Below are 25,955 nucleotides of genomic sequence, written 5' to 3' on the forward strand. Positions count from 1 at the left end.
TCATGTTTTTATCATTCGGTTCATATAAATAGTAACAAGCTTAATGAATTAATTGCTCTTAATTACGTCAAACGATGTTAAAACATTTTGGAAGTATTCACTATCACATTAATGATGTAACGCTGCGAGACGACCATTATCAGGCCCAGAATCCTTTTAATCTTCCGTCGTAAACGGAAATCTTTCGTTGGTACGCGTTAGTTTTATCATTACGCTCACCTATACATGTATAATGCTGGCAATAACCTTACATATTATCCTTTACGACGAGTTAATGCGAGTTGCCAGTCAAACATTTAGATCTGTCCGTATAAAAAAAGGACGCGTCCGCCGCCGCGATTTGAAAGCGCGCGCGCCGGTAAAATCATTCAGTCGCATCGACCGCTTTAGTCGAACGTCGTGCAATTAAAAGTGACATCGATTTTCCTAATCGAATAATGGATTACGATCGATCAGAGTGTGCCCGCGTTCAATGATCACTCCGGTATCATGTGCTACGAAACGGCCTACGTCCAAAATGAGAGCGCTAATTTTACGGACACGAAAAATTTGAACTTACGAATGCATTATATTTTATTTGCGAGGACGATGTGGACAACTTGTATTCTGTGATTATCGTGTGTAACGCTCGTTCAAAACTGTGATTTATAGGATTTAAAATTAAAACTAGTCAAGATGATGTCCAAAAAGCAACTCGCGTGCATGTTAGCACTCCATATAGTGTATTTGCTGGTCGGAGCGAGTATATTTTATCACATAGAAAGCCCCTTGGAGCTGGCTCAAAGAGCCGAAGAAAAACTGGAAAGACTTGAAATCCAAAGTAAGTTGCAAATAGAAATAATATACAGGAAGTGTGACCCGCTGCTATAAAAATTATAAAAGATCCTTTTAATTTCTATATAATTTCAAGTTCATACATAATCAAACATACAATTTTTACTTATTTAGTATCCGCTGTAGAGACTAAAAACGAATATATTTAGACAAGATTTTGGTGACTTTTTGAAATGGTTGTTTTATACAAATTATTATGGTATGCCATACAATAGCTTTGTAATCAGATAAGTGAATAAATGCAATTCCTAATACACACTACAAGTGGAGAAAGAGTTGGCGAATATTTAATTTAATTAAACCGCACTGCGCAAAGTTACAGCAAAAGATAGTGGGTACTGTAAATATTTTCATATACGTACAGTCAAATTACGCCGGCTACTCACGTACCTGCAGCAGGGGCAATATTGGAAGAATCTCCGTTGAACGGCGGTATGCCGTATGAGTAATTTTTCGGTTCTCTAATTGCCCCTGCTTGCCTATACACATCACAATTAAGGGAGCAATTCCAAAATTGCCCCTGTAGCAGGTAGGTGACTAGCCGTCATACAAACTGACTAATTGGAAATCATATCGATACGTATTTATTTACAGATATTCTGTAAATTATTTACTTAATTTGTTTGGTAATTGTTTATTAATTGATTATTATTATTAGACCACAATAGAACTATAAGTATCAATTAACTGTTCACGTATTTAAATATAGGTACGTTATATTTCAGTTACATAAGTTCACCTATCCTACAGTAAACTAACTTCTTCTAAGCTGAAATGAGTTAAAATAAAATACAAATAATAACAATAAATACGTTATAAAAATTAAGATTTTTAATATTATTTTTTATTTATGCTTATTAAAATAAAATTAAAAAAATGTTGTGGTGCAATATATGTCACAAATTAACCGAAGTTCATCCTAATTAAGAAATACATAAAATTCTAATAAGAATAATATTTTACCGTATTTTGAACCGGCGTTCACTAATTCGATGTTATTTTTAAATTTCCAATACAATGAATTGAAAATTGCATAAATGGAACAAGTAGTAAGTTGAAATATTTTTATCTAATAAAATTACTAGATATTACATTTTTATTACTTAATTACATATAATAAATATTATCTAGTGGCTCTACTTTTAATCGGCTCTTATACTTTAGTTGCGTACACTTTATCAATCCACTTAAAGGACTGTCGACATAGTGATGCAACTCGACTGCACTCAATAACAATTAATAGTTGTAGTATCAATAGCAATGTTTAACAAACAAAAACAAGATTAAACTAATAAACACGATTGCTTCTGTCTGAAATGAAATTCTAGCTACAGATATTTACTTTAATTTTTTTTAATACTTAAATAATATGTACTTTCAATTCTGTATACTAAGGTAATATTTTGACACCTTATAATGCAGTATTTTATTATTAAAATGAATTATTCTACTTAGGAACGCACAGATAAAGCCAAGCCAAATAGTACCTCCCTATATAATATATTTTTGTTTTGTGACATGTTCTTTTATGATTATTTATTATGCAACTAGCGGTACATTTTTACGTTTTCTCTCCATAAGAACCATCCTCGTACTTCAAGAAATGTAATAAAAAAAGAATTAACGAAATCGGTTCAGTTGTTCTCGAGTTATGCGCTTACTTACCAACACATTTTGTTATTCATTTTTATATTATAGATATAATAAGGCTTATCATTCTACACATGTGGTTATCGTAAAAGTAGAAAATCTTTCAAAATTTATTCTATGAATTTAAATTAAATCTATTCTTGAGAAAATAATAATGTACCTGCGTACTTCATTTTCTGCCATTTGAAGCTAAAAATAATGCTATGATTTAATTAGCCTTATTATTATAAGTAACCACTCCACAACTATATCATATTCTCTATATTATATTCTATCCTTAATATCTAATAATCTAAACAAAAGAAATCAATTGACCTCCAACACATCTTTACATTGATCTTCATTTCTCGGACAAAACTCTTGATTCCAATGCATTGTTATACTTTTCCACGGCCCTCGATAAAAAAAACTTATAAGCGTAAACACTTACAGGCAATGAGAAAATAGACTTAGACAATTATAGACACAATCTAGGCTCTTTAAGGTCAATCCGTATCGAAGAATGCTTAGGATAACACGTGGTTTAATCAAAATATAATTGGCATACATTATTTTCTTTATTAAAATTAATTAAGTCACGTTTAATACTTTTTAAGGTATCGCTTTTAATGAGATAATTTTTTGTTGTAATAATTTTTTGTTGTTGTAGTAATTTTAATTTTTTTATATAGAGTAAACTATTTTTCACAACTTTTAAATTACTAAAGTTTTCTTATGGTTGCGAAAATATGATTTTCAGACGTGTAGGACGTAGCACATAGGTATATATTGTTAATATAATAATTTTTAAATTTATTGGCGTTTTATATCCTTTTGAAATGGAAAGTACAATTTTATATTCTCTTGTTTAGTTGGATTGTAATTTTTCATATTATTCATAAAGGTCATAATTTAAAAATATAATGTAGAGCTAAAAGAAATAATAAAGAACATTCCCCATAAAAAAACAAAGTTTAAATGATACGTAAACAGCACGTTAACTGACACTAATAAAATTTCATAAACAGTGAAATGAAACGCTGTTTTATTCTTTTGGAGTTTTGTTTTGATATTAATTTTTTATGCATTATATTTTCATTCAGAACGTATTATGTATTGTCTTAGTATTGTATATGTTTTTACTCCTATGTTGCACCTATTTCTTCCTAACCAAACGACTATGTTTTAATAGTATAGTAGGTATAATAGATATAATTAAAGATCGTCCAAAGTTTTCGGTTAAAAACAAATCGTTTTCATTTCAAGAAGTTGCTTAAAGGCCAAAATGTATGGCACTACTTCGAGTTGCAGCATCAGATACTATATAATATAATATTGCAATCTATCATCATTAAATACAATTATTACAGACTAGCTTCCGCCCGCGACTCCGTCCGCGCGGATATCGGTCTTCGCGTGGATGGTTTATTTCTCCATTTTGAGTACCTCTGACAATAACATCTTATAAATATCTATTGGACCCAATTCCCAAATACGGCTAGGCCTATAATAATACGCAACGTGTGTTCGCGGTTCTACGAAACAACGTCTATGGATAAAACTGAAAAATTAAGATTAATTTTTTTCTACGTATTTTTCCAGGATAAAAAGTATCCTATTTTACGCCCAGGATAATAAGGTATAATTATACCAAGTTTCATCGAAATCGAACCGCTAGTTTTCACGTGATGCCTTCACATACAGACAGACAGACAGACAGACAGACAAAAATTTTTTTAATGACATATTTGGGTTTGGTATCGATCCAGTAACACCCCCTGGTATTTATTTTTTCAATATTTTCAATGTACAGAATTGACCCTTCTACAGATTTATTATATGTAAAGATTAGACATAATACACGGGTTTCAATGTACGTCAGATTTCAGCAAACAAATCCAATAAAACTGATTATATATCCATAAGGTATTTACTAAGAAAGATACTATCTCTAAAGTCAATGTTAATCAGGACTAAACAAATATAAAATACATATAAGTTATTAATTTATACAAAATCAACTGATTACTGATCACATTCCTACCAAGTTAACAAATATATTATAGATCACAAGCATATACCCTATGCAATTTTTAATTTAAATGAAATATTTTTAAGAAAACCATCTGGTGCTGTATTATATGACCTCTTATTTCCGGACAGTTTATGCCGTGAATTGAACTGACTGGCAAATTCATATCATCTTAGCATAATACGGCTCCAGTCTTATTATGAATCTAAAACTCACATGCTCAAGCCATTTAAGCTAATCACTACCTCAGTATATTATAACTAATTTAAAATGAAAAGAACATAATATTTAGACATTAAGAAACATATCCTGTATTTATCAAAACAAAAGCTTTTCTTTACAGTAATAAAATTTAACGCGAGCGAAATAAAGGGGATCGTTCACTTAATTATTGTCGTTTACAATAATTATTCTACTCCTTATAAGCATTCCAATGATCGTCACTCCTTGTTTATTTTTATACTTTTACGTATATTTACTACTGTGATGAAAAAAGTTATTTAAAAAATAATCAAACCTTAAATGTCGTTTCACTTTTTAACCGACTTCAAAAAAAAGGAGGAGGTTATCAATTCGGCCGGTATATATTTTTTTTTTTTTTCATGTATGTACACCGATTACTCCGAGGTTTCTGAACCGATTTACGTGATTCTTTTTTTGTTCGATGCGGGATGGTGTCGAATTGGTCCCATAAAAATTTTATTCGGATAGGCCCAGTAGTTTTTATTTTATGAGCATTTTTGTCTGTAGGTATTTGTAAATTTTGCAAGTGCAAGTTTGAAGTCGGTTGTTTTTAACGCAGTTATCACTTGTCATATAGATGGTTGATTTAAAGCATAGAATATATTATATTATGTGATCTTGTTGTAACTTATACATATCTTATGGTATTAATTCCTTTAACTATATTTTGAGCTAATTAACCAATAACAAGGCTGCATTGTTGAATATTAATAATAAACTATATGTTTTAAAATTATTATATATCTATGTATGTATAATTTAAATCTTCAAAAAAAAAGACGTGTGCCACTCGGGGACTGCCACGGTAAAGCTATTACATAGCATGCCTTCAAGCCACACCTCCGAGCCCGTCGGAGTGGGGAGCGTGAGGTTTTTTCGTTACGGAATTTCTCGATTCGGTCCCCGCGCTCAAGGCCCGCGATAGAAGCTATGTAATAGCTTAAAAAAACAGATAAAAGTAACGATCGTAAGATACGTCTGCTATGATGATTTCAAAGCATAAGTAAGATATGTAATGGTATACACTATCCTTAAAGCATATCATTTACAAAATATGAATAATTAATTGAATCAATTAAGACCAAGACCATCCCTAACATGAGTTATTCACAGAGGAATCTATAACAAGTGGAAATATTCTACAATTTCATAAGTTTACGGAAAAGTATTGAAATGTCAGCGAATCTTTATTTCCTATACAATAAACAAGTAACGATGAGTATTTGGATGTAATATTGTTATGAAAGAAATACTGTAAAGGTAAATTGCTCCTTGATCATTAAAAAACAACTAACAATTAGAATAAATTTGCATTGATTTCTCATCGGTATAACTTGCGAAGTGTATTATCTTTTTGATCATGATTATTCACTGCGAACGTATTGTTTTTTGATTGAAAATGTATAATTTTATTGATTTTTTGACTCTACATAATTCAAGCTGTACATGAGCTTGTCTCGCGAAGCCTTACAAAATGTTAAATGACAAAAATATATAAAGATAAGAGTCTTATTGCAAACTTAAAAGACATGATTGTATTGGGTTAGAATTTAGATGCTAGAACTTAATAAGAAACCTTTTTAAATTACACAGCGAGTTCAGGATGTTCTTATGATTGATTGTATTATTATCTGTGGTACTAATATAGTGTTGATTGGTAGTTAATTGTGGACATTCAATGCAAATACGGAACCAGACTCTCTTAAGGTAAACAAATAAGCAATTCTCAACTACACTATCAAAAGATTTATATCTCAATTTGTAGACTTTTATTGAAAAAACGTGAACAAAAAAACGCATCTATCGGATCTTTTACTCTACAAGATTAATAAATACGCATTTGTTTTTCATCTACATCCTTAAAGCTAATCGTGAGAACATCAGGAAAATTGCCTTATTTTCATTTTCGCAAAGTGAAGGACTGCTTATACGCGGAAATTTCTAGAAAACATTAACATTCTATAGATGTCTCTTCATATATATTAAGGAAAACTGTGAGGACATGGGACGTAGTTCGGCGACTTCTGAATGTTTGATCGATTGAGGAAGGGATCCCCTTTGCTCTGATGCGTCTATAATTGTCACGTAAATGCCGTGATTCGATTTACAATTCATATGCAATAAGGTAAAGGCTCCTAATACGGCGGTAGTCAAAATCGCTTCCTAATACGGTGGTATTTCTTTTTTCGAGTTTTATTCCTGTTTTATAAATTTTAAGTACACCAAAACGTAAGCTATTTATTCCAAATTTATTACTCCATGACTTAACTAACGTTTGCAAGTATAGCACATAGACAACACAACAAGATCAATCAATCTGTGTAACGGCATCGACATGAGAGGTGTTTCCATACAAACGCGAAACAACAAAAGTAAGTACACTAATATTTATAAACTAAGTTTTTCGTATTAAAAAGCCGTTCAAGTTTGTATATGTATTGTTTATTGCATTTTCCTACTATTACACTCACTATTTAAATAGCTTGTTTCATATTTGTAAGTCATTTTCTACCCAAAAAATAAGAAATAAAATACCGCCGTAATACGATACAAATTTTATAGATTAATCCTAATACGGTGGCATAACTCCGAAATAGGAAAAATACTGGGCATGTTTAATTGTTTATAACTTTAATTTTATTTACTTATTGAATTAATTCCAAGATTAGTTGGAATAATTATTAATCTGATAAATTAGAAATCATATTCTGCGGTATGTTTTCTTAATTAGAAATCCAGTTAAATATGAAAATGGTTGAGTACAAAATGTTTGTTTCTTAGAAGGGGTAAAAATAGGAAGGTGTATTTTAATGTATCACAAATCATTTATTTTGTATAACTGTTGATTTGAGTTTTACACATCTGAGCCAAAAAACTGTTATCATTTGATTAAGCATTTACATTCTCTTGTTTATCGAATTTTTGATGGGTCAGAATTAGGATTATTAAAAACACGAGTAGTTTTCCTATTACGGTGGTAGATATTTCCAGGTAACTCTGTATTAGGTTATATATGATCTCCTATTACGGCCCTATTTCATAGAACTTAAAATTACCAGATTTAGGGTTGCGTAAATAAATAAGAAGTTTTGTGTCTTTTTTTGTGGATTCTTATTTGATATGCGTGTTTTTTTTTCGATAAAACTAAAAGCATAAATGAAACACATTAAAAGTGAATCAACGTAATCAAACCAATGGTTAATGAATAAAAAACTTACAATTTACTTTACTAACACATTCCTATTATTTAACAAATATTATTTGTACGGAACTTCAATGTATATACTATCTGACCCTCCGTATTAGGAGCCGCCTACCGCAGTATTAGGCTCTGACCAAAATCATACCTCCGTATTAGGGAAAATCGACATGACTATTTAAATATTTTTTTAAAATAAGAAATATTATGAAAATAAACATAGACTCAACAGCAATACAAAATTTAAGTTCCACTTTTAACGATAAAGTGGTTTGGCACCTTTACAAATACTTACAAATGCTTATTTTTGATACTTACTTTCAAATGTTGCGAAATACCTCCGTATTAGGTGCTTTTACCTTATACCTACTTTAAAAGCCCGAAAGAAGTTAGAATAGGTAAGACTTAAGAGACTTCATAATATAGTATAGTATGATATTTTGTATCACAATATGATATGACAAAAAAAACGTAACGTATCGGTATAAAATGTTGATAGTAAATTGGATACATTGAGGCAAACGAGAAAGGTAAACGATAAAAGTAGACGGTATTTAGTTTAATGGCCAAGCGCTAAGCCGAACTCTAATTAAATAAGACCCATTAAAATATTATTTAAAATATTATTAGGCTGAAGATTACGATTTAAAACACAAAAAAAAATCTAAAATGTAGAGTGACATAACTATTTCGACTTCAGTATGTGATTGGTAAGTAACCGACGATAGAGATAGTTTATAGAGATATATTTTTTTAAATAATTATACTATCAACATGTATATTTATAATCACAAGTAAATAATAGTATTTAATTATGGATTCTATTTCGGTACCTTTTTTACATATTTGAAGATAGGACAGTTGCATAATACACAGTCGATATGTAGAGCGATATACCATCAGACCATAAACTTATTTAGGTAACTTAAAACTTACATAAATCACACAACACACAAACACACACACACACACACTCACACACTCACACTCACACACACACACATAATCAATACACTTCCTTTCTTTAATATTTATACCTCTATCCATCTTCTATCAACGATATTTACAATGTTTTCTTACTTTAATATATATATATTTTTATTTTAGTTAATGAATATTTACCATGTTTTTGATACCGTTATAAATTTTAGAAAAACTTGCATAGTCTTAGTAATAAATCCTTACGTAAATTGTAACAAAGGACGGATGAATGTCTCCTATAACACAGGTTTTTTTCCTAGCATAGGAGACATTGTTCAAAATGTCACAATAAATGTACCACATATTACCACATATTATAGTTATTATATTATGTAAGTTATCTGTTGTGTTGTTACCATGTTTGATTGCAAATAAATGATTTGATTTGATTTGATTTGATATGTAAAAAAATATATTAAATATATCTCCAATCTCACTGCATTTTTAATAAAATTATTATTAAAGGATACTAAAATATTAAAAATTATGTGTACAGTACATCGGAATTTTTATACACAGTGCAAACAGCGCCGTCCTCCAAGCGACTTCGTGATTTGAAAATTAGGTGTTTAATTAGACTCGCAGTGGCATTAGATTTATTTGTAATATTCATGTTAACAAATAAATATTTTTCCCGTCACGATATCGTCGGTTTAAATACTACTTCCGACAAATAAGTTTTATAATTGCACCTGTCACTATTGTATCTTTAATAATGCAGTTATTTTAAAGGAATAAAACAATAAATGTACAAATAATTCATGTCAACACCATTTTACATAACATTTTCACAATTGTTACGACTGCGTACTTACTGGTTTCTTTAAAATTACAAGACCAATTTTAAACTCTACAATTCCCCACATAATATTATGTAATACGATATTTTAAAAATACAAAAATAGTTTCGAATTCAGAACCTCAAGTAAGAAGTGTAAGTAGAGCCGTATCATCCTTAATCGATGATATTTTAAGTATGAAATTGATTTTATTACTTTGCCCGTGGTTTACGTTTTCTCTACGAACCATCCTCGTACTTCAAGGAATTTATAAAAAAATAATTTACGAAATCGCAGCCAATCGAGTTTTGTGCTTAGCAACACATTAGGCGATTCATTTTTATTAAATAGAAGATTTTATTTGTTAAAAAAAAACACATTTCACTTACACGATGTATCTTTCATGTCTCATAAACACGCAAAGGTACGTGACGTTTCGCACTTGCTAATTTAAAATACCTACAGATACATCGTATGGCTTGCAAATAAAGTTCTTACAGTTGACAAATTGTATGACATTATGTATAAGTACTTTAAACTGGGTTTAAACCTTTGGTTAGGTAAATCGTCGAATAAGTGAACAACATCTTGGAGAAAAACTTGGAGAAAAACTTGCGCGACATTTTTCAGACAAGAAAAGCCAACAGTTTCATAAAAATCAATAGGTTAGCTTTTGTTAATTAATTCCCGAACTATTTTAATTAGTTAGTAAATTCGCAATAATAGATATAATTCATAGAGTCCTACTTAAACCTGTTAAAAAAAAATCTCACAGACGATGAATGTACTATTAGGTATATGAAAATCTAATTCTTTAGTGCATCGGAAAAGCGCTGTACAAAACCCTAGGTTACTCACCCACAATCAAAACATCCTTCATACTGATCTTGACAGTGACTCCGACCTTCAACATCATAATAGATCGATTCAATCGATTACCGTAAATCGATTTTATGTACGTTTAATGATAATCAGTTGACAATGCGCCACTCCTCCCTTTCAAGTTGAACTATTGAATAGGTTGCGTTTGCTATGAAAAAACCACTAATGATTTCCGTGACCGCAAGTAAACCTACTACTGTCTTTATTGCGTATGTTGCATGGAATATAAATATCATACAGTATTGTGTTAAATCTCTGGAAATATTGCGTAAAATACCTAAGAAAAGATTTTTCGAAACGTTAAATTTTTTGGAGACATTTTTTTTCATGTAAGTAGTCATAATCAAGTGGTTTCTAATCTAGCGACAAAATGTTATAATATTAATACATCAGAATTATAGGAATATTTCTCTACTCAAAAACGAATTTTGGAATGGCCAGTCATGAATCAATGGAATTTTTGAATTCTATATCAACAGACCAAAGTAAAGCTCAATTGTTTATGTACCTATTATTATTTTTTTCATTCATTTTTGTATGATACCGAAAACATTGTTATACATTCGGTGCTTAAAATTAAGTTTTCTCGCGGATAATGTAATGGGGCATTTATTATTTATATTTAACTAATACAAAATTATATTATTATGTACTGGCTATTTTGTGATTATCTTAAATGGTTTGCATCAAATAAATTGGCTGTTAATTCAGGCATCACTCAATCATTTACATAAGTAAATTAGATTTAACGAGAATTGTCATGATAAATCACATTGATTTATTGATTCATTTTACAAAGGACTCAATTTGTATATTTACAGGCTCTAAGCATGTTACTGTAGTCTGTAGGTCAGTTTTTAAAGAAGGAACAAAACCAGATTTGTAATTTCGTTAAAACTATAATATGAGGCCGCAATTAAAAAATGTGAACATATTTAAGAATTTTTAGCTTTTTTATCATGCTTATAGGTAGGTAATCAAGATTTTTTACGCATAACATCATTCAATTTCATCCTCTCTGAAAAAGTATAAAATGTAAATGTATTCCAATAGATAAGTATGCTTATTTTTATCTTTGGTGGTAGTTAAAAGTGATATTGAGACTCTGAATGATAGAAACTTAGAAATGCAAGATTTTATCATCGGTTATCCGTTCGTGATTTATTTTATCTTAATAAAAATTTATAAAAGGGCCAGTTTGTAATAAACAAAAAAATAATTGTATCTATATACATATAATAAATCTGTAGAAGGGTCAATTCTGTACATTGAAAATATTGAAAAAATAAATATCAGGGGGTGTTACTGGATCGATACCAAACCCAAATATGTGATTAAAAAAATTTTTGTCTGTCTGTCTGTCTGTCTGTCTGTCTGTCTGTCTGTCTGTCTGTCTGTCTGTCTGTCTGTCTGTCTGTCTGTCTGTATGTGAAGGCATCACGTGAAAACTAACGGTTCGATTTCGATGAAACTTGGTATAATTATACCTTATTATCCTGGGCGTAAAATAGGATACTTTTTATCCTGGAAAAATACGTAGAAAAAAATTAATCTTAATTTTTCAGTTTTATCCATAGACGTTCTGTAGAACCGCGAACACACGTTGCGTATTATTATAGGCCTAGCCGTATTTGGGTCCAATAGATATATAAGATGTCATTGTCAGAGTTACTCAAAATGGAGAAATAAACCATCCACGCGAAGACCGACATCCGCGCGGACGCAGTCGCGGGCGGAAGCTAGTTTAAAATAAATCGACAAGACTGTAGGTAAAAAAGGGATTACATCCTAGGTACCTACTTAATGTTTATTTATAATACCGATTGAGCTAAGTCTATCATTTATCGATTACCTCGAGTAAATTTGCTAAGCGGCTGACAGCAGGATACAAACACCATATACAGTCAAAGTTATGGTAATGAATTGTCGACTTGTCGGCAGCGGTAATGCCATCGATACTAACTGTACTATTTACGTCCAATTAAAAGCGTGTAAGAGCATAAAATACAGGTAATACAATGATTAGTTCATAAACTCATAAACTCATTAGCAGATACTTAGTAGATAATATTTTTTTATATATAAATTAAAAATGTGATTTCACTTTCATTATCGAACTTCGAACTTGTTTGAAAAATCTTGCCTAGCATCTTATCATGCCAGCAATAATTCGATAACTAAGAGAAAAACGTTTAGAATAGGTAGCTAATGCTCAATAGAGGATATCTACTAAAATATACAAATCGAAACATGGAAATACAAAAACCCATCGAATGAATTATTTATTATAATAATACATACAGTGCATACAAACTCAGCCTTTTTGATGTCATCACGATTCAAACCATTTCTGAGTACAGTGTTTGTTACCTTACCAGTACCTAGTAAACATACCAAACTTTTACCACAATACAATAATTCACTCTCACATTTTGTAACAATACTGGCAATAATGTCACAATAATGGTGAAGTAAGAAAAAGTTAATTACCTAATCAGTGTTGAGCCGAGCAGAAAACTGTCCAATACAAAAAGCCCTGCACCTAATTATTGAAATAGACCACTCTTTATCTACCTATTAGTACAGTTTTTGCATGACTTTTCAATTACACGGTCACTAATGAGATTGTCGTGAGACAATCAATTAAAGTTATGAAACAATGTCGCCAATCGCCAACTCAAACCTATAATTATTTCTTTACACTTATAGTCTAATTTAAAATTAAATAGAATTGAATCGACTCTACAGATTAATCATTACAACCAACAATTAACAAACAAATAAAAGTACTAGAGCATCATAAAAGGTAATGATTTTTTCGATAAAAAGCATTTTTTGACTTCAGCTCTATCATTGTTTTTAATGTACTACCTAATCTTTTAATCTCTAAGCTGAAGTGTTCATGTAAATTGTCACGTGATAAAGATGCGTCTTTATAATATATTATGTATTATGTATGTTAAGCATTCAACTGCCAACAATATCATAACTTTTATTTCAATATAAACATTGTTTATCTCTCATGTTCTTAAGGCGTCGAACCTAATCCTTCGAATTGCTCTTTTAATTATAAATGATTAAGATTAGAACAGATTATGTAGAATTAGGTATTTCTTGACAGTAACACCGGTTTTTCTAAACTAATTATAACATCACTGAGAATATATTTCAGAAAAAACTTGAATGAGAATGCCCAATTGACGACGACAATAATTTATACAATGATATTTGGCAGTTTTATAATCAAATGCTTTATAAATTAGATTTTTTTAAAGATCAGAAAAATAGAGTTGGACATATAAAACCAAAAGAGTAGAAGAAATTCGAATGTGGGCGGGCCGAGAGGTCAATCGTTGCCCCGGCAATGCGAAAGACGCTAGTTCAAATCCCGCCTAGTGATCGATTTTTTTCTAATCTTTAAAATTATCTCAGATTTGTAATCACTTATTTAAAAAAATATAGACGCCTCATTTATATTTTTTTTCTCGATTTCAGATCTCCTCTACGAAAACTACATTCCAAACGATCCTCAGAAGCAAGACAGTATCCTGCGCAAACTATCCGACTATTGTGGAAAGTCCATGTATAACTTTACAACGGAAGATGAAGAACCTCCTTATAAATGGGATTTTTATCATTCGTTTTTCTTCTCTTACACCGTTGTTAGTACTATAGGTAAGGTACACAATTGCAATGTTTATCTATTAATTAATAATATCATTTTTATAACCTCACTCAATTTAGATAGAGGGTCTGTCGGTATGTGAATATTAGAAAGTAGTGAGGCAATTCGGAATTCGGTTGTGAGAAAAGGTTATTCGGTGACAATGTTGATAATATTTATATATTATATTATATCCATTTTTTTTGTTTTATTTTAAATAAACTTTCGCTACGGACTACCATGTTATCTTGCCAGTATTTTTCCCAGTGTGGAAAAGTGATGGCACAGTAGACAACCTTTGAAGATTTGTCATTTTCCACACGAGTTATTATTAACTGAAGCAAATCAGTAACAGTCTAAAGAAAACTTTATCGAGATATGACGACGTGACATTGTAAAAATTGGTATTAATAACATTAAAAAAATAAAATGTATCAAGTAAAAATGTAATTAATTTAAAAACTCTGTACATTTCAGGATATGGTAACTTAGCTCCAACTACCCATTTATCCAGAATACTGATGATATTCTATGGATTATTTGGCATCCCCATCAACGGTATCTTGCTTGCCAATCTTGGTGAATACTTTGGTCTACAGGTAAGACATTTTATCTCTTTTAATGTGAAAACCTATGTGTTTTTATCTTTGACCTTTAGGTACCATTAACTAGCTGTGCACGCAACATCGTGAAGCATTGATAAATTTCATTAAATGGACTTTTGAAAAGCATTTCTGCTACGTCCAAAGTAAATTCCGAAATCTTGTATACTAGTTCGTTAGTAAATTCCTTTCACTCTTTTTTAAAAATAGTATTTCGTAAAAATATTGCTTACACTATCAAAGTAAACAAATAAATATCCGCAGAGATTGGAATGTATCAGTATTTAATCTAATTGTATCTTGAAAATTCCAAGAATACCGACAGAAATTATATTTGAATAACGCCAATCAATAATTTCATAGATATTTATCCTCATTTAAATAGTAATTACTGTTTATTGTAATGATTGACGGAAAATTATAGTAGCCTGCGGGCAAGCAGAAACAAAAGGATCTCAAAGACTCGAATGATTTTCCATTTGTATCTTCAGATAAACTCTATTCTAATATCAAAAAATATGGATCAGAATGAACATTTGACATTAATTTTGTTTATTGAATATGCTAATATTATTAAATCTATTTTTATGTAAGTAGGTAACAAATTAACTAACATCACTACTCAATCGATTTTGACATCGAAGTTACATCTTTTCCGAGTAACTTTTATCTCTTGTCACACCAAAACAAAGCCAAGATAATCAGCTAGTACTAAATTCTTTTATTTTTCAAATTACTTTATTCCTAACCTTTTTTTTTTTCAGTTAATATCTGTGTACCGCAAGTACAAAAAGCGCAATGAAAAGCGAGCAGACAAGCTCGACTACTTCTTCATGAACCTCGGCATGCTGGGTCAGATATTCCTATACCTGGTCCCGGGCTTTCTCTTCTTTATATTCTTGCCAGCCTGTGTCTTTGTTGTTTTTGAGGGCTGGGATTTCGTAGCGGGAGTGTATTATGCCTTTGTTACGTTGACTACTATTGGTTTTGGTGATTTGGTTGCTGGTATGTATTTGATATTTGTAGTTTAGTCTATAGATTCATTGAGTTTACATTAAAAGTGGATTTTTGAATTTATAATGTAATCTAACGAAGTGAATAAAATTTTATACACAATAGATTTTTGAGTTACTGTAAAGCATTATCCACAGGTGATCATTTGACCAAGATTTTCTTAAAAAAAACTTTAGTTGGGTAAATTTAGTTGTTTATTGCCGTATGGAATAAAATACGTTGGTAAAAGAAATACCTACTACCTATAAGCAATGGGTTTATTCATTTAAAATAATATTAATAAATTATTACTTTCATTCAAATAAATATTTGTAAAGTTCTCAAAATAACTCATTTACATATTATCAATTTCAGGTACCGTCAACAACGGCTTCAAATATGGCTATTTCCTTACCTACCAAATATCCCTTATTATTTGGATTACCTTTGGTCTCGGTTACATTGTAATGTTACTCGGATTCATCACGAGCGGTATGAGATCAGAAAGAGTTCACAGATTGGAGCAGAAATTCGCTTGTCAATTGAAAACTACGCAAAGTAAAATTCTGCAAGGATTCACGAGAGATATAGCGATAATAAGGAAGATAATAAATGAAGCTAATTTAATAAAATTGAAGGTAAGTTGGTATTATATTCAAAATATTATGTTTATAATATCGACATGAATTTACCTTATTGTTATTATTCAAGTAAAATTACAAAAACTGCTACTGGTTTTAAAACTGAGCGTTTAAAATATATAATATAACTGTTTAAATTATCTTTGTGATATTGCTTAACCGCAAGCCTTCTTTTCATTCTATGGTTTTGTAATATTGGTGTAATTAATCGATGAATTGCTCCACTATTCACATGCCACATAATACATAAAAATGATAATAATAACATATTTAAAATTTCAGCCTGTTTACGTTGAATCGAAACCACACATTCATCGCAGCGTAAGCTGTCCCATTTTAACTTATGATGTTGAACCAAGAGGACCAATTGTAAAAAGGAAAAGAGCCAATTCAGAAAATATATACCTTACTGCGAAAGATATGCTGAGAATTCAATCAGATACTGATCTACTTGGGATTGATAAAGAGAAAACATTCACAGCTTCAGCTATTGTAAAACCAGCCGAACTTTTAGCTAGGGTAGTTAATGTACTAGGAGGATTCAACCAAGTACAAGAAAGAAGAGGCATTAATATATTTGACGATGAACAGATTTTAGCGAGCGAAAATCCTCCAATATTTAGTATAGGAAATGAAGTATTAAATTCTAAGAGAACACGTGCTTTAAGCGTAGCCGTACCTAATTATAGAAAGGAATCTGTATCCAAGTTCAATCACGATTACACTTGGACTAATGGTGATACCGCTGAAAAGTATAGAAAAGAAGCAAATATTCGCAGTGGAAAATTATCACTCCCCACAACAATACAACCCGCTGAAGACATGCAACCAAAGAGCTTGTTCGCAAGATTATTTCGAAAACCAAGTTCTGGCGAGAGTCCAGCCGAATATATAAAGAATACAATGAGAGGCAGAGTTAGTGCAGCTCAAGTATCTACAGATAATTCTAAAGATAGTCAGAAATCATCGAATATATTCCCACTTTCCTATGGCCTAAGTGACGAAGAAAGGAACGATCTAGATAAGTACACAGAAAAGACAAAACGAGGCCGACACAGTATTTTCCCGACATTTGATTTCTCAGAGGACGAAGATACAGCTACAAGGACATCATATCAACAGAGACCAAAACGACACAGCATATTCCCGACCTTCAACTTTAGTGAAGATGAAAACGAAGAAGCAAACTGTTATAAAGAAAAAACGAAACGTGGAAGACATAGCATATTCCCCACTTTTGATTTCAGTGCACATACTAGTAACGATGAAGATACAATGGATGAAGATGAAATTGAAAGATACCAAAATCGCACCCGCAGAGGACGTACAAGCTTATTCCCAACATTTGGCAAATCAAAGAAAAACGACGAAGAAAATCTCCCAGAAAGTTCAGACGAATTAGTCAATTATAAAGAAAAAACGAAACACGGACGCAGTAGTCTATTCCCATCGTTTGGCAAAAGTCGTAAAATTAGCTCTCCCGAAGAATGTCCTAGTGATTTAGAAAGTAGTATTAGGCAATATCAGAACCAGACAAAACGTGGCCGTAAGAGTTGTTTCGCCGGTGACGCATCCAGTTATATGGGCAATCAGTTCGCGAGTGATCTAGAGAATTATAGAAATAGGACAAAACGAGGTCGTCCAAGTTTGTTCGATCCGGACGTAAACATTTCAACGTTACCAGAAAATGAGCAAGTTGAAGTGTTAGAAAATACGAGTGTGGCTGATTTGTTGCGTGCGTTGGCTGTTTTGGAGACGGCAAACGCACAAAGTACAGTTGAACCATTGGGTGATCCTAGACGTCGTGGTTCACTTCGACCTGATTATAACCTTCCTTCCATTCCAAATAGGGATTTGGAAGAACAAATTGGACCAAGACGTAGACGAGTTAGTGCAAGACTTGCGGCACCACAATTTACGCCTACATTAGCTACTGTGGTAGCAGGAGCTGAATTGCAAATAACAGCAGCTTCCCAAAGAGAGAATAGGATGTCTATGTTAACGCATCCACCTCCACCGTATAGCGAAACTGAGCATTACCAGCCAAGAGCTAGGAGATATTCTCCAGCCCCTAGTGAATCTAGGTCTGGTCCTATACCTAGAATGTACTCAAGAGGCCGTAAAGAAAGTAACGAAGAACCTTCTAGACGCGGCAGTCTAACGGATATTGTGATCGATACTAATAAAGATAAAACATAGTGCCTTATAGACTAGATTATGTTAAGTATTTATTCTTAATTAAAAGCCGTCCATGGTTCGCCAGTCATTCCTATTTAATGCATGTTAGTTAGAAATGCCAATCGCTATTGAGATTGTAGGTACTTATGAAATTGTTAAGAATTAAGTGAATATTGAAGTTTATTTTAAGTAAAATTCAGTTTTAAGGACCATTTTTGCAGTGCAATGTCTTGATGTTATTTTCAGCTTGTTTCTTTTTTTTATTTTTTAAACTCAACCTAATTGGTCGCTTTGAGATTAACCAAATACGACAGTAATTTATGTTCAGTTTCGAAGACCAATCTTAATATTATTAAGTCTCGTGTCACAATGTTTGTCCTCAATGGACTCCTAAACCACTTAACCGATTATAATAAAATTCGCACACTATGTGCAGTTCGATCCAACTTGAGAGATAGGATAGTTTAAATCTCAAATCGTTTTAGAGAAAGCGGGCGAAGCCGCGGGTGGTAAGCTAGTATTCTTATAATATGTTGGAAACTGATCAATATGTAAAGCTTGCAATAACACTAGTTAATTTTAGCAAATAAATAGCCAAAGGAGATTAGCTTCTAAAGCATATAAGTACCTACACGGCATTTGTCATTAGTTTTAATTATTTTCATTAAGCTAAAATGTGATCATTAAAGGGTTGTATGACGTCCTCATTAAGTCTTCCAATAGTTTCTAATCATTCCAATATTTTAAGATAATATTAAAAGAAAACAAGCAAATACGTATGTGATATGTTTTAATTAGTACCTCTGCATAATTTTAGCCTTATGTACTCGTACTTATGAATATAATATTTTATCTAGTCGTAACACTAATATAGTGTACTATAACAATATAAATATAACATGATATAGACGTCTCTATGAGTTTGTCAGTGTGTTATTTACAAATTTTCAACTAATTCATATATAATATACAATTGTTTGATTTACAATACAATCTTTAGTCAAATCCAATAAAATATTTGCATATATCAATTGTTTTTTATTTAATACAATACAATGCTTCGTCATATATAAATTGAAAGATATCAACAAAATAGGTGCAATCAAAATTGCGAAACGGCTTAAATTAAATTATGAGTATTTCGAAATTAACGTTATGATTATCATAATACTACGTTTATTTACAAAAATATCTCCCTAAAGCTAGGTACATCGTTATCTCCTTACAAGATCTGTACAACGCAGTTGGCCTGCTTCAATAAAATTCGATACAAAGATCATCCTTTGTGATTACAATGTGGTCAAGTGGCTAAACTATCTCTCCGGATATTTTTATCCAAATTTATATCTGTATAGGACTGGTCTATGTTCCCGTTATCATCTTTTATGAGGGATTCGAAGATATTTATTAAGTTATTGAGTCCGATGAGGTAGCCATCTTCGTGGTTGCCGACTTTCCAAGCAGAGTTATGGTCGATGGTAATATCTTCTGGCACTGGGACGGTTTTGGCAAAGTCGATCATCCAGATTGAAGCCTTTCGCTTGTCGTGGACGAAAAGAAGCGAACTTCCAATAAGTTCGTGGGTTTTGAAGAAGTCTGACTCTAGCAGGGTTGCTCGAATGTCCTTCAATCTTTCTAAGTATTTCGGCTGGAAATAAATAAATTTCAATGAGCTATGCTGTTAATATATTATACTGTTAATATATTATACCTTATAAACTGTTAGAAATAACTATTGAAGATCACTGTTGTTCTTGAAGAAGAAATAATACAAAATCATAGTATCAAAATTAGAGTTAAAAATCTAATTAGGGCTGCATTTGTAACGTATATATGGATTTTTCTGTACTAGAAAGAATTAAATACTTCCAATATAATATGGAAATCGTAAGGTATTTAGACCCTGATTTAATATTGAGAATAGGTATGTATTTTAACACTTATTAGCAAGGTTGTATCACAATAAACTGATTTGAATAAAAAACATTAACTTACCACAGCACTAGGGAAGCTATTCGTAAAGTCCGTGAACGCTTCAACTATCTGGTCCCTCGTTTTCGTAGTCTTAAAATCTTTTGAACTAGTACCATCAGCTTTCTTCACGCCATCTATCCTGAAGCCCAGAGTTGCTGTGGAACTGATTGTCTCCCGCCATATCATGTATCTGGGTTTAGTTACTCCTTTACTACGATGTTCCTCTTCTGTAGGCGCTTTCGGATCTATTTGTATCATTTTCTCGTACATGTCCTGAAAAATTTAATATGCTTATAAGTAAAGACTAAAGAGGAACAGTTTTAGATACGGTTTAGGACAGCATTTAATTACTTGTGTCAACATAAATTAAAGTAATCGTTTTGTTTAAACATAGCAATATTATGATCTTTGCATTCCAGATTTTGTATTCCATCTATTTTTCATACGAATATCATAAAAAGAATTAACATCGTTAATTGTTTGCTGTCGATAATTAATTTAAATAAAAATGAAGTGCATATGGCACGTAATTAATTAGCACAAATAAGGAAAGATCCTACATAGTCATAATATGTTTATCTTTTATTACAGAAGTTTACATTTTATGTTTTCTATTTAAAGATATCAATAACAGTGCAATATAAAGGTTAAAAATATAATAGTTATACCCAGCTATAAATAAACAATTTATTTTACGTTATATCTGTGTAAATATCGCTTTGACGTAGGTAATTACAATAAATAATATTATTGAACTGAGATGATATTGCATGCAACAGTTGCATGATTTATATCTAAGCCTTGTAGCTGGATTCACAGAACTATATCTCGATATAGTTCTGTGGCTGGATTCATGTTATTTAGGTAATTATAGTAATTTGCATTCATCGAGGCTTTGAAGTTATTTTATTTTTATTCCTTATTTTGCGTATTGGAGCAAAATCTAGTTACCTAGTTTTATATTGTCTGTGCCTATACTCACGGTTTTTTTAATCATAAAAAAAAACATCGAGGTCGTTTAATTTTACTCGAAGTTTAGCACCGATACAAACAACATTGCGTACCTATTGTTTGTATCGGTGCTAAACTGCGACATATTAATATAGAATCAGGCACATATTAATATAGAACCAGGAACCACATGTTCAATTTGAAAAAAAATATTTCACTGTTAGATAGTCCTTTTATCGAGAAAGGCTATATATGTATATCGTCAAGTTAAAGCCAAGAGGAGCGCAGTAATACGGGTAAAACTGCGGGGCACGGCTAGAAATTTGATTTCTTTTTTTTAATAAAATATGGGTTTGACATTACTTACTTTTCTTAATTTAGTCTTTTCTTTCGCCTTAGCTAGTTCTTCTTCTAGATATGTTCTAACGCCGATCTTGCAATCCATTACACAGGGGCAGTCGAAGTCACTTAATAGATCTTGTAGTTGTAAATATACTGTACGGTGAGGGTTAAGAAAATTGGGTTTAAAAATGATTGTCGCTTAAAATTTTGCTTCGTTGGAGATTTTAATTACATATCAAAATAATGTCGATGATAACTGTCTTAAAATGAATTGGGAATCATTATTAGCGTAGCTTAATTTATTTTGATTCAAGTTATAACTATATCAGAAAATATAAAATTAGACTACCTAATTCCATGCTGCAGAATGAAATGTCACGTATTTTGTGTAAAGCAGTTTTTTACCCTCTTATAGGTATGTTGACAATTTTACTTATTTCTCTTACATAAGAGATTATTAAGAAGTCATTTTTTTATTTAGGTAATTTAAGAAAGGATACATTCTCCGTCATCGCATGTGACTTGACCTTTATATTCAGGTACAAATGGTCGAAGGATGTCTTTCATCAGCAACTGAAACAAACAAAAAAAACATTATTTTACGTCACTTTAATTTATTCAAATTACGTCAGGAATCACCTTAAGCGTAATGAGTTTTAGTACGCTCGAAATAATTGTAATCGTACTTTCTGTGCATTTTTAAAGTATTTTTCTTAAAAAACAGCGTCAATGTTCAAAAAAATAATCATGATCGTAGGTTACTTTCCGTACATTTTTTAAATACTTTTACGAACAACGTCATATATACAGAAAAATATTTGATAATAAACAACTTACAAAAAACGTATAGAATTAAATATTCAAATATGAAGATACGAGTAGTGTTGTAAAAAATATTTTTATAGTTGTTGAATAAAAGGAGCTCCAAAATATTGTTAGGTTAGGTAATAAGACTCATGAAGGCTTTGGGTACTATTATAAATTATATTCTGTGCTTTGAGCTTGTACCTACTAGTTACTTATATTTCTTGTACCTCTACACGATGTCATTCAAAAGTCGAAGATAATTTAATCCAAATAATATGTGAGATTCAATGAGATTAGAAAATATTTACTATTAATATTAGTAAATATTTTTAATTTTTAAAATTTTAAAGATAAAATTTTTTAAATTTTAAAGATAAGCCTCTAAGTCGTTGTATTCACTTATCTTGTTAAAACATTACATTCAGTAACTGTAATAAATATAGAAATTTATTTCATCATCTGAAATCGAATTGATAAAGACCTCTTAATCAATGTTCGTCGAACGTTGAACCCATACAATAATAATTATCAAATTTACTAACGCTTGTGACGTATTTCAGTTAGCCAACACCAAACTTTATTGACGTCATTAGAAATAGAGGTTATTTCTCGTATTTCGAAATATACAATTTCACAAGTACTTCTGATAGCTAATTTAAGTATTTTCTTCAAATGCGTCAATACAATATAATAAGTCTGGTATGTTATGGTTAAACTGTTATGAACTATAAAACAAAGACCATAACTTTTTTATGTGTACAGTGATGTCAACATGACTCTTAAAATTTGAAGAATAAAACGTTCTAAAAAGTATTTGTTTTAGTAGTCACGTTTTCGTTTCGATATGACTTGATTTTATTAACACTTTTATTTCATTGCTTGCGAATTAGCATTGGCAAATAGAAATATGTATCTTCATATGGGTAACAGGAAAACATCATCCGAGGAATACCCTGCGTAGTTTCTAATCAAATTTACAGGTTAAGGTTAATTCCATAAAATTTAACATCATCATAACTAATTATTTTTAATTTACTTATTTAATTCCGAGCTATTTTACATTGTACGTAATGTTTGGAAATTCTACATTGAGAAAATAATTGTTCATATTAAATTGTCAGTAATTAAATGCATTAAATATTTTATGTTACTCATATTCGAAATATTTATAATTAATATTAAGATTAGACAGACGCCTTTACAAAACGACTCCTATTAAACAGAAAAGATGGATCTATTACATAATTAAAATTAAACCATAAACAATTAGGATTACAAACTATTTTAATAACCCTAATTAGAATACTTATTATTATTAAAAAGGAATGTCGTTAGTTAAATATCCAAAGGATACTCAATGACTAATTTGGTAATTAGTAAAAAACTTAAAATAATCAATAGGCGCCACTGAATCATACTTGGGCATTTGGTCACATGGAATTAATAAATTCGTTAAATATTACGAATAACTTAACTTCATAGAATAAGTTTAGACGATTGTTGGTAATAAAAATGAAATACCTACTTAAAATTATATTTTCATTCCAAATTAAATAAAGCGTTTGTATGAAGCATGTATTTGCTTGACCCGCGGATTTGCTTGACCTAGGAAAGCGTTGCATTTTGCGTGAAGGAGCAACAGATGATAAGAGCATATAATTCAAATTTTACTTTAAAATCAACACGCCATACAGTTAAATCCAAATACCTCTTCTAGTACAAAAAATCAAGAGTAAATTGCCATAGAGATGAAATTCAAGCTATAAAAATCGATATTCACCTGAAAGCACCTCTCCTCTTGCGGACTAAGTTTTTTAAGTATCGTGCCCTGGTCAGGACCGGCTTTGAAGTTGCCCTGGTGGCCTGCCAACTGTATCCAGGGGTACCGTTGTTTTTTGTACGTCTGGAAGAACGGCGTCCATTGCACTATGTTGCGCAGTTTACGCCATCTCTCGGATTGCTGTGAAAATGAAAATAACTTTTTAGTTAGGTATTTTACAGGTATTGGTAGACATATTTACGAAGGTTTCTTGTACAATGTAATGATAACACAGTCAAATTAACATTATTTTTATATAATTATAATAGGTAACTATATCAAATTGCAAAATTTAGAAGTGTGTTTTATTTTATCTAACTAGTCATTGATAATTTCGTGAATACGTCATATTATAGTAAACCTATAAGGCATGATTTTAACAGGATATTTTCATATATGTGTTAACCCGCGTTTAAGGAATAAGTGACAAAAACGTGGATTACGTTTCAGAGGAATTCAGTGGGAAAATTATAAAATATTCCTGACTCCAAATGATAACAATTACCTATTACGTAGGTAATTAGTATAATTGTTGTCCTTAAATTATGTAATAGCTTTATTAATGTGAGCTTTATGTAATGAGTGTTTTCTAACTTTTTTGTAGGTATGTTTGTGAAGAATTTTTTGGTTTCTTGGTTTCAGAAATACTAACATAAATGTTTTGTAATTTATACACATAAATATAAGTTTACAAAATTTGAACTTTAATGCTAGCATATTATGTCTAGAATTCCATTGCATAGTATTTCCTCTTACATTGAAAACCACATTAAATCTATGACGACAGTATATCTATCACACGATACATTAATTATGAAACATAACTGTAAAGAACCTAGTACTAAGCGAGAAACCATTACAATTAGTGACGTATCTATAATTAAATCAGAAGGCATTCTACAAGCTAACACACCTCGTTCTAATATGTGAGATAAATCCTTAAGAACAGAAAAAATATATGACGTAAGTAATCCAAGGTATTCATAATACAATATGCCGAAGTTTATTTATGCGTAAGGATCTCAAACTACGTAGGTAGATAATATTAAAGCGATCGATAGGTGGGTTTATATGGGCATACCTAATATTTTGAATATAAACTATAGATTTTGATATAAAATGTAATCACACATACATTCAATTAAAGTAATCTAAGAGTTAAGAAATTTTTCATCTCTGTATCTTGGTAATTTGATTTTGGATATTTTGGGGGTATGTCCTATTTTTTATATATTTTAAATTTAGTAAGATAATGTCAGAGTAACATTCAAATACTTAAGTAGATTGAATCATTTTTTTTAGTATAAATTAGAAATTTCACTAAGCTAAATTTTGATTTTAAAATTTTTAAAATATAAAGTGTTCCACACTCATGTTAAAACCCACACACACTTGCCAAATATCC

At 30.9% G+C, this 25,955-nt stretch overlaps 2 protein-coding genes across 4 annotated transcripts in view; one reads left to right on the forward strand and one right to left on the reverse strand.

Annotated features, from left to right (window-relative positions):
- Positions 1 to 357: 357 nt before the first annotated feature.
- LOC123697437 (open rectifier potassium channel protein 1) lies at positions 358 to 19,322 on the forward strand. The gene is made up of 6 exons (XM_045643955.1): positions 358 to 820; positions 14,075 to 14,254; positions 14,721 to 14,842; positions 15,610 to 15,850; positions 16,214 to 16,476; positions 16,762 to 19,322. Exons 1-6 carry the CDS (start codon positions 676 to 678, stop codon positions 18,676 to 18,678), a joined length of 2,868 nt encoding a protein of 955 aa, XP_045499911.1. The 5' UTR covers positions 358 to 675; the 3' UTR covers positions 18,679 to 19,322.
- A 108-nt stretch (positions 19,323 to 19,430) lies between these two features.
- The window catches only part of LOC123697438 (inositol-trisphosphate 3-kinase B), an 80,053-nt gene continuing 73,528 nt past the window's right edge, over positions 19,431 to 25,955 (reverse strand). For all 3 annotated transcript variants that reach the window (XM_045643957.1, XM_045643958.1, XM_045643956.1), the window contains 5 exons: positions 24,512 to 24,691; positions 22,425 to 22,497; positions 21,950 to 22,077; positions 20,653 to 20,904; positions 19,431 to 20,305 (listed from right to left, as the gene is read on the reverse strand). In XM_045643957.1, coding sequence (XP_045499913.1) covers positions 19,958 to 20,305; positions 20,653 to 20,904; positions 21,950 to 22,077; positions 22,425 to 22,497; positions 24,512 to 24,691 — 981 coding nt within the window. In that variant the 3' untranslated portion in view covers positions 19,431 to 19,957. The remainder of the gene's footprint in view (positions 20,306 to 20,652; positions 20,905 to 21,949; positions 22,078 to 22,424; positions 22,498 to 24,511; positions 24,692 to 25,955) is intronic.

This window comes from Colias croceus, chromosome 14 (genome assembly GCF_905220415.1).
Source record: "Colias croceus chromosome 14, ilColCroc2.1".
NCBI classification, from domain to species: Eukaryota; Metazoa; Arthropoda; class Insecta; order Lepidoptera; family Pieridae; genus Colias; species Colias croceus.